The sequence below is a fragment of the Phascolarctos cinereus genome, unplaced genomic scaffold, assembly GCF_003287225.1.
Source record: "Phascolarctos cinereus isolate Bilbo 61053 unplaced genomic scaffold, phaCin_HiC Scaffold_9;HRSCAF=440, whole genome shotgun sequence".
NCBI classification, from domain to species: Eukaryota; Metazoa; Chordata; class Mammalia; order Diprotodontia; family Phascolarctidae; genus Phascolarctos; species Phascolarctos cinereus.
Genome location: NW_027556402.1, coordinates 16,474,055 through 16,489,698, shown reverse-complemented (window position 1 = coordinate 16,489,698; position 15,644 = coordinate 16,474,055). Strand labels below are relative to the sequence as shown.

Sequence of the window (15,644 nt, the reverse complement as noted above, 5' to 3'; positions counted from 1 at the left end):
TTCTTTGAAATGGGGGTAACGATGCTTGGCATAGTATGAGAATTGATGGAATAACAACTTGAAGGCCTATAGCGTCTGTTCCAACTCACAAGCCTATGTCATTTCCAAAGCATTCAGTGCTGTCTGGTAGCAGCTGCTATATAGTGTTATAAGATTTCTCTTGTTCTTTTACACTATTTCTGTAACCCAAAGCAAAACACTGACTTTCTACTACCTAAGAAAATGTTTGCACTTATTGTTTTCCCTTAGGCCAGTCATTTCTGTAGCAATAATAGAGAAGTCAGGGTACATAGTTTCTCAGAATAACATGTTTTCCAAAAAAGGCATTAAGAAGGGAAATATTAATTGAATGCAGTTATGCTTTTCAAAAATTTAAATGCAAAGAGATTTGAGGTAGGCAAATATCTCTTAAGAAATTAAAACATTTTAGACAAGGAAAGGAGTTGTCATTGCAACAAAGGATTTAGAAACTGTTATAAAAGTAAAATATAGCCTTGTCTGAAAAACTGACATTAAATATTGAGCTCAGTTTGTGACATTCCCTAATATGTCTTGTAAAAGATCAAGAGGGGCAGCTAAGTGGTGCTGCAGTAGATAGAGTGCTGGGCCTGGAGTCAGGAAGACTCATCTTTCTGAGTTCAAATCCAGCCTTAGACACTTACTAGCTGTGTGACCCTGGGCAAGTCACTTAACCGTCTTTGCCTCAGTTTCCTCATCTGTAAAATGAGCTGGAAAAGGAAATGGAAAAACACGCCATTGTCTTTGCCAAGAAAACCCAAATGGGGTGACAGAAAGTTGGACATGACTAAAATGACTGAATTTACTTATGATGACTGAAATTACTTATACCAAGTAAACTAGAATAATTCAATGTGGAGGAAAAAAGTTATAAGGAAGTAATCTAACATCTCAGGGTTAGACCAAGTGGTAAAGTAGATGAACCAATGGTCTTTATATCTACAGCATAGCATACTGAGACGAGAACTGGGCAGGCAAGAGGACATGGGTTCGAATCCTGGCTTTTTTGCTAACAACTTGTATAAACGTGTGGCATTTATTTTCTGGTCCTCAATTTTCTTCGGTATAAAATGAGGGGATTGGATATGATGGCCTTTAAGAGCACTGCTTGCTCCAAATGCTATGCCACAGAAGAGCTAAGTTTGGAGTCTGAGTTATGCCATAGCTATGTGACTGTGATCCAATTATTTAGTGTTTCTGAGCCTCAGTTTCCTCATCTGTAAAATAGGGCTAACAACTCTGATATAACTTACTTTCATTCAGCAGTTCTGAGAAAAGCTTTTTTAAGCCATAGGTTGTTATTTAAATATGAACAATTATTATTCAGAATCTCACAGATTATAGAATCATAGACCTAAAAGCTAGAAGAAACCTCTCAGGACATCTAGTTCATTCTGATCATTTTATTAATCAAGTGAGATAACATTTGTAAAACACACTTAGCCCAGAACTTCGCTCATAGGAGGCACTACACAAACACATATTCCCTTCCTCTATACACAACAAAATGGAGCCCAGAGAGATTGATTTGTCCCAGGTAACATGGGTTCTAAATGGTACAAGTGAAAGTTGAACCCAGCTTCTCTTGACTGCCAAATGGAGCCATACACTGCCCTCAGCGACACCCTCCCTCCCCACCCCCCAAAATTCCTACCTCATCAGACATCAAAGTAGCGATGGCTCTGCCAATCTCATGGTAAGACTTTGCTTTTCCCTTGGGACCTAAGAGAATGAACAGGAACCTGTTTGAGGGAATGGGAGGGAGAGAGAGAGAGAGAGAGAGAGAGAGAGAGAGAGAGAGAGAGAGGAGAAGCAATGATTAGAATTACAGAAGAATATACTGTGTTCCAAACTCAAATTATACAGAAATCATAAAGCTATTTATTTATGCCAGCACAGAAAAAGGCCAGGATCAAATCTTTTTTTTTTTTTTTAGCGGGGTGAGGGTCTGTGTCATACAAATGATTCTATTTCATAGTTGGGAAACGTACAACAGTTGGCTGCAAGATTTATACTGGGGCAAAGGCCAACTTAACAGAGGAGGCATGCAAAGTTGTCCCACAGGGGTTCCCCTTCTGAATCATTTCACCATTGCTTTTTAAACTTTCCTCTTTTTGTCCAATTCCCTAGACTTTTATGAATTTTCAGAAACAAACAAAGCCTAGAAGGCACAGTCCTAAGTGAGTCCTGAGTGGCCTCAGCTTTCCGTGGCTTTTCTTTACCCAATATGGGCAGTGAGAAATGATCTTTTATGTATTTTTGAGAAATGCTTCTACTGAGATATGCTAAGTCATCAACAGAAACTAGTCACGTATTAAGTGAGCATTATGCTGACAACCAAAATAAGAGAAGAATAAGAGAAATTGTCAGATGAGTAAACATACCAAAATAAACCACCATCCATAAAGAGTTAAAATTCCTTTGTGGGTGCACCCATTGTTCTGTGTAACCTCATTTTCCAGATAATGCATGTAGCTATGTAACAGAAACACTTTTCTAAAATACTCAAAGATTAGTCCCAATTTAGGTACATCTACCATGATGTTGCAAGCACGATGTTATATAAAGAATTATAGACTGGGAACCAGAACTACCTCTCTGAACTTCACTTGTATCATCTGTAAGTTGATTATAACACCTATAATACTTCACAGAATTATTATGAGGATCAAATAAGATACTAACAAGATTTGAGAATACAAATAAGGTGCAAAGTGATTTGCAAACATTTAAGCAACAAACAAGTATTTTTGGAGCATGTATAATGTTCCAGGCATTGTGCAAGGCACTGGAGATGCAAATACAATGAATGAAACAATATCTACTTATAGGAGCTTACAGAGAAATAAGGAAGACGATAAGTATGTCTAATAGTGTATATATAGAATAAATATATAAAGACAATAAACACAAATAAACAACAAGGAATTATGGGAAGGAGGGCACTGCAGTTTGGAACTTCAAGTAGAAAGTGGTCTCTGAGCTGTATCTTTGAAAAAGAAAATTCCATGCAGCTGAGCTGAGGAGAGTGCGCAATTCAGCTTGTAGACAGTTAATGCAAAGGTACTTGGTTAAGAACCCAAGGTTAAGAATCTTTTGTATAAGGGAAAGATAACGAGTTTAGTTTTTAAACTTGCTGAGTTTGAGATGTCTTTCTGCCCTATATCAGTTGTTATCTTTAGAGAACATTTAGATGAGGCAGCATGCGATAGATGGTGAAACAATCAAATGATGTGAAGTCACAGGCCTGAATTTGAATCTGTAATCCAAGGCTTTGCTCCCTAGGATTCAATCTCTTCATCTCTAAAATGAGGTTAGACTGTGAGAAGGTCTCTTCCAGCCCTGATTCCCATAATTGAATAAGAAGTAATAATGCCAAAGATGAGATTGGATGACTCTCTGACTCAGTTTCCCAGGATACATTATTCTATTTTTCCATTCTATGTAATAGGAAAAGAAATAAAGTATATGCATATGTATATGTATATGTATATATTTACTCACACACACATATGCGTGTAGATATGTATATGTATATGTGTGTATGTATATGTCTATATATCTATATCTAGATAGATAGATAGATAGATTTAAAGGGAAGCTAGATGACACGGTGAATAGAGTTCCAGAGCTGGAGTCAAGAATACTCATCTTCCTGTGTGACTCTGGGCAAGTCACTTAACCCCAAATGCCTTACAAAAAAAAAAAAGAAGAAGAAGAAGAATGCTCATCTTCCTGAGTTCAAATCAGGCCTCAGACACTTATTAGCTGTGGGACCTCAACTTCCTCATCTGTAAAATGAACTGGAGAAAGAAATGACACAGCGCTCTAGTATCTTTGCCAACAAAACCTTAAATGTGGCCATGAAGAGTAAGACACAACTGAACAACAAAATATATATAAATAAATAAATAAACAAACAAACAAATAAATGAATGAATATATATATATGTCATGAGTCTCATCATGCTTCATTGATTTAAAGTACTATTACACATATTTTCCTTTTGGCTTCACAGCTATTCTTAGGGATAGGAGATGTGGGTATTATTATCCCCATTTGACAGATAAGAAAACTGAGAATCATCAAAGTTAAGCTATTTGTCCAAGAACTCATGGCTTATAAATGGCCCAACTGGGTCTGGTGACCTTTTCTACATTACACTGTCTAATAGTGCAGGACTGCTGTGAGGATGAGACACTATAATGCATACAAAGATACTTTGAGAAACCCAAAGTCACGGACATGGATAAAGAACTGCCGTTGTTATCAAGCCCTGTCTGTGAGCTCTTCAGAGGCAAGAACATGGATCCCATGCAAATCACTTTTCCTTCCTTTTAAGCATCAGAAGCTATTTGCCATGAGCCAGGAGAATGGCCACTGTGATCTGACATCAAAACAAAAAGAGGGCCAGGGACCAGACTAAGAGAGCGAGGTACATAACTGGGACCCTGGGACAGCAATCCGACTAGGGAAGGGTCTTTCAACAATGGCAGCTCCACCCTTGACTGCAGATAACAAATGTAACATCTGTCAAACCCATGCCAGGTTTGACTCCAATGACTAGATTCATAGTTAGGGACGAGAAACTGGGACAAAGAGAACATGCAGGTTTGTGCCATTAAGAGTGTGGGGAAGGGGACAGGCAGCTAGGGGGTGCAGTAGATAGAGCACTGCCCTGGAATCAGGAGGGCCTGAGTTCAAATATGGCTTCAGATACTAGCTGTGTGATCCTGGGCAAGTCACTTAATCCCAATTGCCTTTAAAAAAAAAGTGGGGATTGGGGGGTGGGGGTGGGAAGAAAGGGACAGAAAACTTAACCAGACCTCTTAGGGAAAGGGTTCTTATCCTGAGGTCCAGGAGAAGCTCAGTGGCCCACTGGATAGAGTGCTTGACCTCGAGTCAGGAAGACCTGAGTTCAAATTTGGCCTCCAACACTTACTAGCTGTGTGACCTTGGGTAAGTCACTTAGCCTCTGTCTGCCTCAGTTTCCTCATCTCTAAATAGGAATTATAATAACACTTACCTCTCAGGGTTGTTGTGAGGAACAAATGAAAAAGTATCGGTAAAGTAACTTTAAAGAACTTATCAAAGTTAGCAATTATTATTACTTTTTTATTATTTTTATAACTATTTTTGTTTTTATAATTATAGTTAGTTTCATTTGTAATACTATGCATTTTATGTCATGCATTTGAAGACATAATTCTGAGAGGGGTCTGTGGGCTTCACCAGATTGCCAAAGAGGGCTCATGACCCCAAAAAGATTGAAAACTCTCTCTTTCTTAGGAGAAGTTATATTTAATCAAAAGTATCCATTCTACACCACCATTCAGACCAATCCAAAAGGGGGAAAAAAACTAAGGAGATAAAAGATTTTGAAAATTGAGCCCACCAAGGATAAGGTGGGCTATAAAGAGTCATCTCCTGTGTATGAACTGAAAGCTAACTCTCCAGTGAAGTCACCGATTCACTTTCCAGGATTACCACTGTGGTTGAAATGGCACTAGCAGCTAGCACCAGGGAAAGCTTGTTCATGCATGAAGGAAGTCATTAGTCTAATCGAATTTTAGCACTTCTAACACTAAAGCTAAATTAAACCTAGAATGCTTTCATGACAATAAGATCGATTTTTTTCCCTGACGTGAGTGGGCATTGATCTGAATAGTTCACAAGTATAATATTTTTAACCACTTAAGAAAGAGAGGAATCACATGAAGAAATAACCGACAGGACTGGTCTTGTTTCCCAAACCCACCTACTGCTGCAGGAGTGTGAGCTAACACAAGGTGCCAGCTGTCAGCTTGGAGGGGGGAACAGAGAGCCACCTGGGGCGGGGGACAAAGGGACCAGATGTGGTGCCGCAATGGAGACATACCTAACACCTGACATTTTCCCTAATGCATTCTGTAAACGGATTTCTTCTTACCTACCAGTTCACATCCTGTTAATGGGTCCAGATATAACTCCCTGTTCTGTACTAAATAAAACATGAAAGTCACTCACAACAGCAGCTTATGCATGTGGACGCATGAAGCATTTTGCAAACTTTAAAATGCCATTTAGATGCGAGATATTACTATGTTAACGCATCTTTTGTGCTAAATACCCCAGGGTGGGCATCTCATCTTTATAAAACTGTATTCATTAAAGCTCTGATCAATATTGTCAGTGAAAGAGCAAGCATTCTCAGATGGCTACATGAGGTAATCACTTTGTCGGTCTGTCAACAAGCAATTATTACATGCCACTATGTGCCAGGCACTATGCTAAGCAGTAGGGATACAAAGAAAGGTAAAAAATCAATCCCTATGCTATGAAAAACTCTCTCTCTCTCTCTCTCTCTCTCTCTCTCTCCCCCCCTCTCTCTCTCTCTCTCTCTCTCTCTCTCTCTCTCCATATGTATGTATGTATGCATATACACATGTGTATGTGTTTGTATATGTGTGTACACACACGTACATATGTATGTATATGCACATGCGTATGTGTATATATAGATATGTGTGTGTGCATACATATATATGTATATGTGTATGTGTGTGTATTATCCCAATATACTAAATCATCCCTTGGCCCTGACCACGAGTAAAGTCATTGGTGTTAAGCGTACTGTGGGATACGTGAATACATACATGCATATGCATATATACACATATGTGTATATGTGTACATGGGGCAGCTAAGTGGCACAGTGGATACAGCCCCAGGCCTGGAGTCAGGAAGACTTGACTTCTAATCTAGCCTCAGATACTTACTAGCTATGTGACCCTAAGCAAGTCACCTAACCTTTATTTTTCTCAGTTTCCTCATCCATAAAAAGGGCATAATAATAGCACCTACCTCTCAGGGTTATTGTGAGGATCAAATGATGCGATAATTCTAAGGCTCTCATGCCTGACATATAGTAAGTCCTGTGCGTGTGTGTGTGTGTGTGTGTGTATAAATTGGTGATGATCAACAGATTCTCTAGTGGCAATAAGTTACTGTGAGTGACACTTTGGCAGAGCAGCATCCTAGGTAGGAAAGGTCTAACCTCTACTTCATGACCAATGTGAAATTTAAAAGGAGGGTATATTACAGCAGAAAGTACACGGATGTATGTATGGTCAGGAGACCTAGTTTGCATTCCATTTCTTCATTACGGGCCTCTCAATGAGTCATTTCTTCCCTTGGGGACTTAATATCCTGATTTGTAAAACGTAGACATTACTAAGGTCTCTTGCAGGTCTAATTCTGTGATGCTATGACACACTTGGGGCCAGTCCCCTCTTTAATTGGGGCTGTATAGGCAAAAAGAAATGACACATCCTTTAAAATGACCTCATCCTTTCCAGCCTCACATTCTAATTGGGAGCAACTCAGAATGAGTTCCTTAGACTACTCGATGAACTCCAGGGGTTCCCTATCCCCTCCAGGATCAAACACAAAACGCTTTGTTTGGCATTCAAAGCCCTTTATAACCTAGTGCCCTCCTGCCTTTCCAGTCTTCTCACACCTTAATCCTCAACACACACTCTTTAATCCAGTGACACTGGTCTCCTGGCTGTTCCATGAACAAGACCCTCCATCTTTCTCCTCTGGGCACTTCCTCCGGCTGTCCCCCACTCCTGGAATGCTATCTCTCCTGCACATCACCTACTGACTTCCCACTTCTTTTAAGTCCAAATTAAAATCCCATCCTCCACAGGCATCCGTCCCTAACTTCTCTTAATTTCAGTGCTTCCCCTCTCTGAATTATTTTCTATTTATCCTGTACATTGCTTGCTTTTTTATGTGTGTGTTTGCTTGTTTTCTCCCCCATTAGACTGTAAGCTCCTGGAGGGCAGGGACTTCCTTTTGCCCCTTTTTGTCTCCTTGGTGTTAAGCACAGTATCTGGCTTATGGTAGCCACTTTGTTTTTGTTTAGTCCTTTTTCATTTGTATCCGACTCTTTGTAATCCCATTTGGAGTTTTCTTGGCAACGATACTGGAGTGGTTTGCCATTTCCTTCTCCAGCTCATTTCACTGATGAGGAAACTGAGGCAAATGGTGCTAAGGGATTTGCCCAGGGTCACATAGCTAGTAAGTGTTTGAGGTTGGATTTGAATTCAGGAAGATGAGTCTTCCTCACTCCAGGCTCAAAACTCTATCCACTGTGCCACCTAGCTGTTCCTAGCAGGCACTTGAGAAATTATTGAATTGAATACAGAAGGGGAGTGTCACTGCCCATAAAGCAAGTTGGAATACCCATCTCCACAGCAGCTGAGATTCCTTTAAACTGCTCCAAATTGAGAATAATTAAAAAGGGCAATGAGAAAACCAGAGAAAGCTAATAGGATTGGGCAACTGAGTTCAAGTTCCTTCTATCCACAACAAGCTTTCTCACCTCATAACCCTAAAAGGAGGGAAAGCAGTTATGACTTTTACAATACAATACATCCTGCCAAACTTTGCTTTGATCATGCACCAGTCAGGATCCAAGCTGTTCTATGTCAATGGGCAAATCTTATTTTTAACCAGAAGCTTTCTCTTTGTTAGCAAACTGAGAGTAAACATCAGATTTGTGGGGCCAGAAGGACACAGCCCAAGATGACAGCTTTGAATGGATAAAAGTCATTGCTTTTGTCACTGGCCTCTTTTTCTTATTTATTTACAACTAGAAATAACCTCCAGCTAGGAGATTTATTAGTGCCTGCAATTTTTTTTCAAGAAGTCTCTGCCAGGGGACCCCCTCCCCCCAATCCAGCTAAAGTTTTAAATCTATAGCTCATTACACCAGGATACCTAGAGAAGAATGAGATGCGCCATGCCTACAACATATACACACTGCCCCATGTAGTGATAACCTGGGAAAACCTGAGAGGCAGGAGATTCAAAGAAGCTCACAAAACTTTGTTACTGGAAAGGAAGAAGATTCCTTCACTCTACTGTCCTTACCCCCCTGAATCCTCTTGTTTCTATCCATCTTCCTCCTCTTCCTTTCTCTCCTCCTCCTCCTCCTCCTCCTCCTATCACTATCATCATCCTCACTCTCATCATCATTTTCATCATCATCTTTATGATTATCTAAATTCATGTAGCATTTTAAAGTTTCTATAGGGTTTTCTTCACAACGGCCCCTCTAGGTAATGCGAGACACTTCCTACGTTGTTATAAATAATTTTGATCCAACAAATGCCATTACAATAGCTGCCATTTTCTACAGTGTTCCAAGATTTTCATACATGTAAATATTCTAACTCATGGTTGCTCTTCACAACCATCTGTAGAAAGTACAACAGATATTCCCATCCCCATTTTCCAAATGAGGAAACTGAGGCTTGGAAAGGGTCAGAGACTTGCCCAAGGTCACAGAGCAAGAACCTGCTGAAGGCTATATTTGAACTCAGTCTTTCCTAATTCCAGGGACCAGGCTAACTCATGTTAAAGTCATTCATGTAACAGATTCTGGGTGCAATATATAGTCAAAAGATTAAGACCCCATGAAGTCGAACAAACCATTTTGGCTGACATTTCTATCACAGTCAACTCACTCGCTGCATTTCCAGATGATATGGCCTGCTCTCTGTGCCTGGACAAACAATGCTGAGTCCAGGTCCAGGAAATAATATCAGGTATACATTAATGAAGGCTGCTGGAGAGAATTAATGGTGATCATTATCATCATCATCATCAATCATTATTATTATTTCAGTTTCCATAGGCAGATAGGTAGCAGTGGAGCTAGAAGACCTGAATTCAGATCTCTCAGACACTTAACTAGCTTTGTGACCCTGGGCAAGTCACTTAACCTCTGTCTGCCTCAGTTTCCTTAAGTGTAAAATGAGGATAATAACAGCACCTATCTTCCAGGATTGTTGTGAGGATCAAATGAGACAATAATTGTAAAGCCCTTAGCACAGTGCCTGGCACATAGCAGGTGCTTAATAAATGCCTGCTCCCTTCCCTTCATGGTTCAACAGTTGCAGAAGGCTAATATGAGGGCTTCCTCTGTCTGCTACATTCACATATATCTCATGTTTGAAATACCCTTCACCTCCATCCAGTGGATAGTTAAGACAAAGCTTTCAAAGCAGTCTTCAATATGTCTAGAAACAGAATTCATCTTTCCCTTTAAATTGATGCCTCCTTCTGACTCTCTTATCCCTCAATAGTATCACTATTCCCTGGTCAACCAGCCTGTTATCTCTGCCTCTCTGCTCTCCTTCATCTCTCAAGAGATCAAATCAAGCTCTGCAGTGTCTCATAACCCTTCTCCTCCCTTATTCTTACTGCCACTTGGAATTATTGTAGCAAACTCTGCAACGTTTCCCAGACACCAGACTCCCCCACTTTTAACCGGGCCTTCATACCACTGCCATATTGGTCACCCTTCCATGGGTTCCTATGGTCTCAAAAACTAGTCTGGCATTCAAGGCTTTCTACAGTCTGCCACCTCTCCTAGAAAAGAACTTTCTAGCCTTAGTTTACACATTTTCCTCTACATATGATTACTCTGTGGCTCTGCTACTTTAACGGTGTTTATTTTGGTCTCAATCACTGCTTATATTTGTCCCTCTATCTCCAAAACTCTGTGTTCATCTCCACTTGCTAAAATCGGTCAACACGAGTCTGCAAGCATCAGTTAAGCCCTCCTGACACACCAGGCACTGTGCAAAGCACAAGGGATACAACAAAAGACAAACCCAGTCCCTACCCTCAATGAGTTTACATTCTAATGGGATAGGCAACATATACATAACTAGGTAAATTACAGGATAGAGACAGAGGAAATCTTACATATTCTTAGAAATTCAAAGACAACTCCCTGATCCCCTAAGCAAACAATTTTGTTTTTCCTTCCTCAAATTGCAAATGGCACTTTTTACCTCAAGCTCTTCATTTTGTATTCTGCATTATTTCAAGTTTATTATATATTTCCTACTTATTTCAAATTTCTGTATATATCATAGTCCCCTCCCTCCCATTCTCTCTCTCTCTCTCTCTCTCTCTCTCTCTCTCTCTCTCTCTCTCTCTCTCTCTCTCTCTCTCTCTGTCACACACATGCACGCATGCATGCACACTCACTCACATATACAGTCCATTTGAAGGTCCAAGATGATAGGGTCCATGCTCTAAATATCTTTATATCTTCTCCAGCACCAAGGACAGTACTTTACATTAAAAAGTCCTTAGTAAATGGTTGAATTAATATATATGAATTATTAATAAAAAGTATTAACAAAAATTTTAAAATATTAATAATTACTATTAATAAAATATTAATAATAAAACAAATATTTTAGAGATAATAAATTGCTTTAAAATAATTGATGCATACTGGAATGTCAGCAGTGGAAAGAGCATTGAATAAGACCTGAGTTCAAATTCTCACCCTACATGATCTTAAGCAAATCCCTTCATCTTCTGTGCCTCAGCAGGGTGGATCAGATGACCAATGAGATCCCCTATAGCTCTAGCTCAATGATGTTTTTAAAAAAAAAAAAAGAACTCTGGGAGTTCACAGATAAATTTCAGAGAATCCATGAATTTGGATGGGAAAATTACATTTTTATTTTCATTAACTTCTGACTAAAATTTAGCATTCCTGATTCAGTTATTTATTTAAAAGCCCTGTTCTGAGAAGGCACCCCTAGATTTCACCAGATGATCCCAAGAAGTCCAGAAGACAAAGAAGGTTACAAACTCTGCTCTATACAGAAAAAGAGACTCAAAGCTAGAGGGTGGTGTAACTGGTTAATCTACAGATTCAAGACTGTGAAGGGAAGAAAGTAAAGCCAGAGGAAGTGGAGGAGTGATACCCAGAGAGAACAGAGAAGGGTGGAATACCTGGCTAGAGATCAAGGTGAGGATAAAGAAGAGGTTTAGTGGGCAATGTGGTTACTACTGTGTCAAATTTAACATTTTTGTTGTCACATTTCAGTCATGTCGGATTCTTCATGACCCCATTGGGAGTTTTCTTGGCAAAAATACTGGAATGGTTTGCCATTTCCTCCTCCAGCTCATCTTACAGATGAGGAAACTGAGGTGAACAGTTAAGTGACTTGCCTAGGGTCACGCAGCTAGTAAGTGTGTGAAGCCAGATTTGAACTCAAAAAATGAATCTTCCTGACTCCAGGCCCAACACTCTATGCACTGCACCATCTAGCTCACCTTTATTGATATACTACCTTGGAACACACAGACACACAAACACACAGACACACACAAAATTATCATATGTGTATATCTTTTATCAATATGTATCATTATACAAAAATCATTAAATCCAAGGGAATTTGCAAGTGAAGACACTAGCAGGTGGGGGGAGTCAAAGGAGATCATTTAAATGTTAGCTGTAATAATAATAGTAACAATGATTATTGTTCTTCTAGGGTCTTTTTCAGCCCTGAGTCGTCACCTATCAGGAAGCCTCAAATGTGGCAGATGGGTGATGGGGTCAGGGAGAGTAGACAAGTGGAGGAAGGGAGAAAATCTGTGTTATCCACCCTAAAGAGGGTAGTGAAGAACAGTGACTCTCTTACATGCCTTCCTTCCTCCTGACCTAACTGAGGGTTCTTGCTCTCTCTCACTTGAAGGTCTAGAGAACTAGAATATGTATTTGAGTTCCTTTAAAAAGTACTAAGAAAAATCATCTGCCTTTCCAAAACTACTTCCTGTCTTCATCTCTTTTTCTGAAACTTCTGCTTCCCTCTTTACTCCCCCTTCCTCTCCTACCTCTCCACCATTTCCTCTAATTCTCCCTGGGAGGGGCTGCTTCATCTTCATCTTTGTGTAATGATGGTCAGGAAGAAAAATAAATTAAATAAAATGAATGGCTGAGGGCAGAGAGAGTCGGTCATGATAACCCCTCCAGGCCTTATGGGATTTCTTTTATTGGATTTTGCAGGATGCAGTTATTACAGATGGCCCTGCATTGCTCAGGAAAGCCAGCTAATGAGGCCCCCAATTCGGTGATTATAGCTCGAGCTAGTTCAAAGGACAGCCAATGGATAATGCCATTTCCTGGAAAAACATGACCATGCAAGGCACAGAATGGTCTAGAAATAGCTCTTTGGTAATTGAATGATGTGCACTTGGATTTCTTGGCTTGCCCTATTAAACCACCTGGGGCTGCTGTCCTTTGACCCTGACTGGCATAGCACCTTCAGCCATGTTTCCCTGAACAGTGAGGGATCACTGGCAAGAGAAAAACAGAGACTGGCTGAGAAATTGCTCCCCTCCACCACACAGAGCTTCCATGTTATTGGCAAATCAAATAGTTATGATTTTGTAAACACATATGTTTTAAAAAATTTTTCCCTCTGGATTCTCTAAAGCAACAAAAATACTTACCTGAAATACAAAACAGAAGGAGTTGTGTTCTGCATAAGAGGAGAAGGCCTCCATACCCACAAAATACCTCCAAGTGTGTGGTATTCAAGGTAGAAATCTAAAGTGGGCTGGGGGGAAGGGGGTCCTGTCCCTGAATACAAGCTCTTCTTAGAACAACTGACTTTACTATGAAAGTGCTTAACCATCCTTTAGGCTTGCATGGGATAGGGTTAAGGACTAGATCCAGATTTCATGAGTGTCAGGAATTCTTGGATAAGGAAACTCCTTGGATGGTGCAGATCTGCCCCTTGTCTACAATAGCCCAGAGCACTAAGAGGTAGGCTCGAGGCTGGCTCTCTACCCTCTATCCTACCAGGCTTCTCTCTGCATCATGTATACTATAATTAGGAGCCTTTGCATCTCAACCCCCTACAAAACAGTGAGCTCCCTCAGGGTGGGAATCCCATTTCATTTATCCCTCATTACACCTCAGGTCTTCTGGCTCTGGAACTAATCTGAGAACATATCTTACATGTCTTTCCATGGTTTGGTTTGGTTCTCATGAAGCATCAGAGGCAAACTGGCAGCCTCTGGGCTCTCCTGCTGGCTAGGAAGCCAGCCACGCCAATCAGCTTTGGTCATCCCTTATTTCAGATCCTACATCTATCTCTGCCCTGGGTAGAGGACCCAGGAGTCTGAAGCATGCTCCCTGTCTCAGGCAATAACCTTTTATTTATTTGTTTGTTTGTTTATTGGAGGGAAGTCTCCTTTGGGGGATTCCCGCTGGACGGGGACCATCTCTTACCGTGTGGGCACTGGAACCTCAGTCAGGGCGCCCAGCATGACAGCCTGCTGTAATCGGACAAAGGCAATGAAAGGGTTCTCCAGGAAGTCCACCTCCCCGACCAGGACATTGGAGGCCTCCGCATCACGGGGAAGTTTCTTCATGAACTTGTTCTTTAGCTGTACGGGGGAGAGCCAGAAAGCAGAGGTCACAGCTCCAGGGAGGAGAACAAGATGAAATAGAGCCCTGCTTTCATGGGCACAAAGTGAAGGCATGCAGCCCCTAGGACTTTCATCTGTCTTAGCTTAGCCTAGCCTAGCCTAGCCGATCTACCCTGTCCTACCCTATGTGATCCTGTCATATCTATTCTAGCCTATCCTACCCAAATCTATCCATTTCATCTCATTTTATCTTTCTATTTATATGTGTGTTTGTGTTCATTTGTTTGTTTATGGTTGTCTTGGAAGCTAGGTTGCATCGTGGATAGAGTTTCCAGTCTTGGAAGTCAGGAAGACTTGAGTTTGAATCATGCCTCAGACACTCCCTAGCTATGTGACTGTAAGGCAAGTCATTTATCTTCTCTTAGCCTCAGTCTCCTCATCTGTAAAATGGCAATAATAAGAGGGTCTGTCTCATACGGTTGTTGTAAGGATCAAATGAGACTATCCATTATACTTTATACTTTATAAGCCTATAGAGAATTTATGGAGAGAGAGAGAAACAGAGAAAGACTATAAGTTCCTTGAGGATAGACCTTGAGGTCTCTCTTTTGCCTCTTTTTTGTATCCCTAGCACTTAGCATAGGGCCTGGCACATAATAAGCACTTAATAAATATTTATTGATTGATAGGTTGAAGCATAATATAAAAAGCCATTCTCCAATTAATAAATGGTCAAAGGATATGAACAGGTAGTTTTCAGAAGAAGAAATCAATGTTATCAATAGAATAAATGCTCTAAATCACTACTGATTAGAGAAATGCAAATTAAAACAATTCTGAAGTATCAGATTGACTAACATGACAGATAAGGAAAATGACAAATGCTGGAGAGCACATGGAGAAACAGGTATATTAATATACTTTTGGTGGAGTTGTAAACTAATCCAACCATTCTGGAGAACAATTTGAAACTATGTCCAAAGGGCTATAAACTGTGCATACCTTTTGATCTAGTGATACCACTACTATTCTGTATTGCAAAGAGATCAAAGAAAAGGGAAAAGGACCTATATGTACAAAAATATTTATAGCAGCTCTTTTTGTGGTGGCAAAAGAAATGGAAACTGAGAGAACGCCCATCAATGGGAGAGTGGCTGAACTAGTATGGTATATGATTGTGATGAAATACTATTCTGCTATAAAAAATGATGAGCAGAATGTTTTCAGACAAATTGGAGAAGACTTACTTGAACTGATGCAAAGTGATGTGGGCACAACCAGGATAACATTGTTCATGGTAACAGCAATATTGTAACAATGATTAATTTAGAAAGATTTAGAATACTCTGATTAAGAAAATGATTTAAGACAATTCCAAAGGATT

At 40.1% G+C, this 15,644-nt stretch overlaps 1 protein-coding gene across 2 annotated transcripts in view; it reads right to left on the bottom strand.

Moving 5' to 3' along the window:
• SLC4A4 (solute carrier family 4 member 4) overlaps positions 1-15,644 on the bottom strand; it is a 398,910-nt gene that overhangs the window by 104,385 nt on the left and 278,881 nt on the right. For both annotated transcript variants that reach the window (XM_020988496.2, XM_020988499.2), the window contains exons 8-9: positions 14,121-14,278; positions 1,673-1,760 (exon numbers count right to left, since the gene is read on the bottom strand). In XM_020988496.2, the coding sequence (XP_020844155.1) occupies positions 1,673-1,760; positions 14,121-14,278 (246 nt within the window). The remainder of the gene's footprint in view (positions 1-1,672; positions 1,761-14,120; positions 14,279-15,644) is intronic.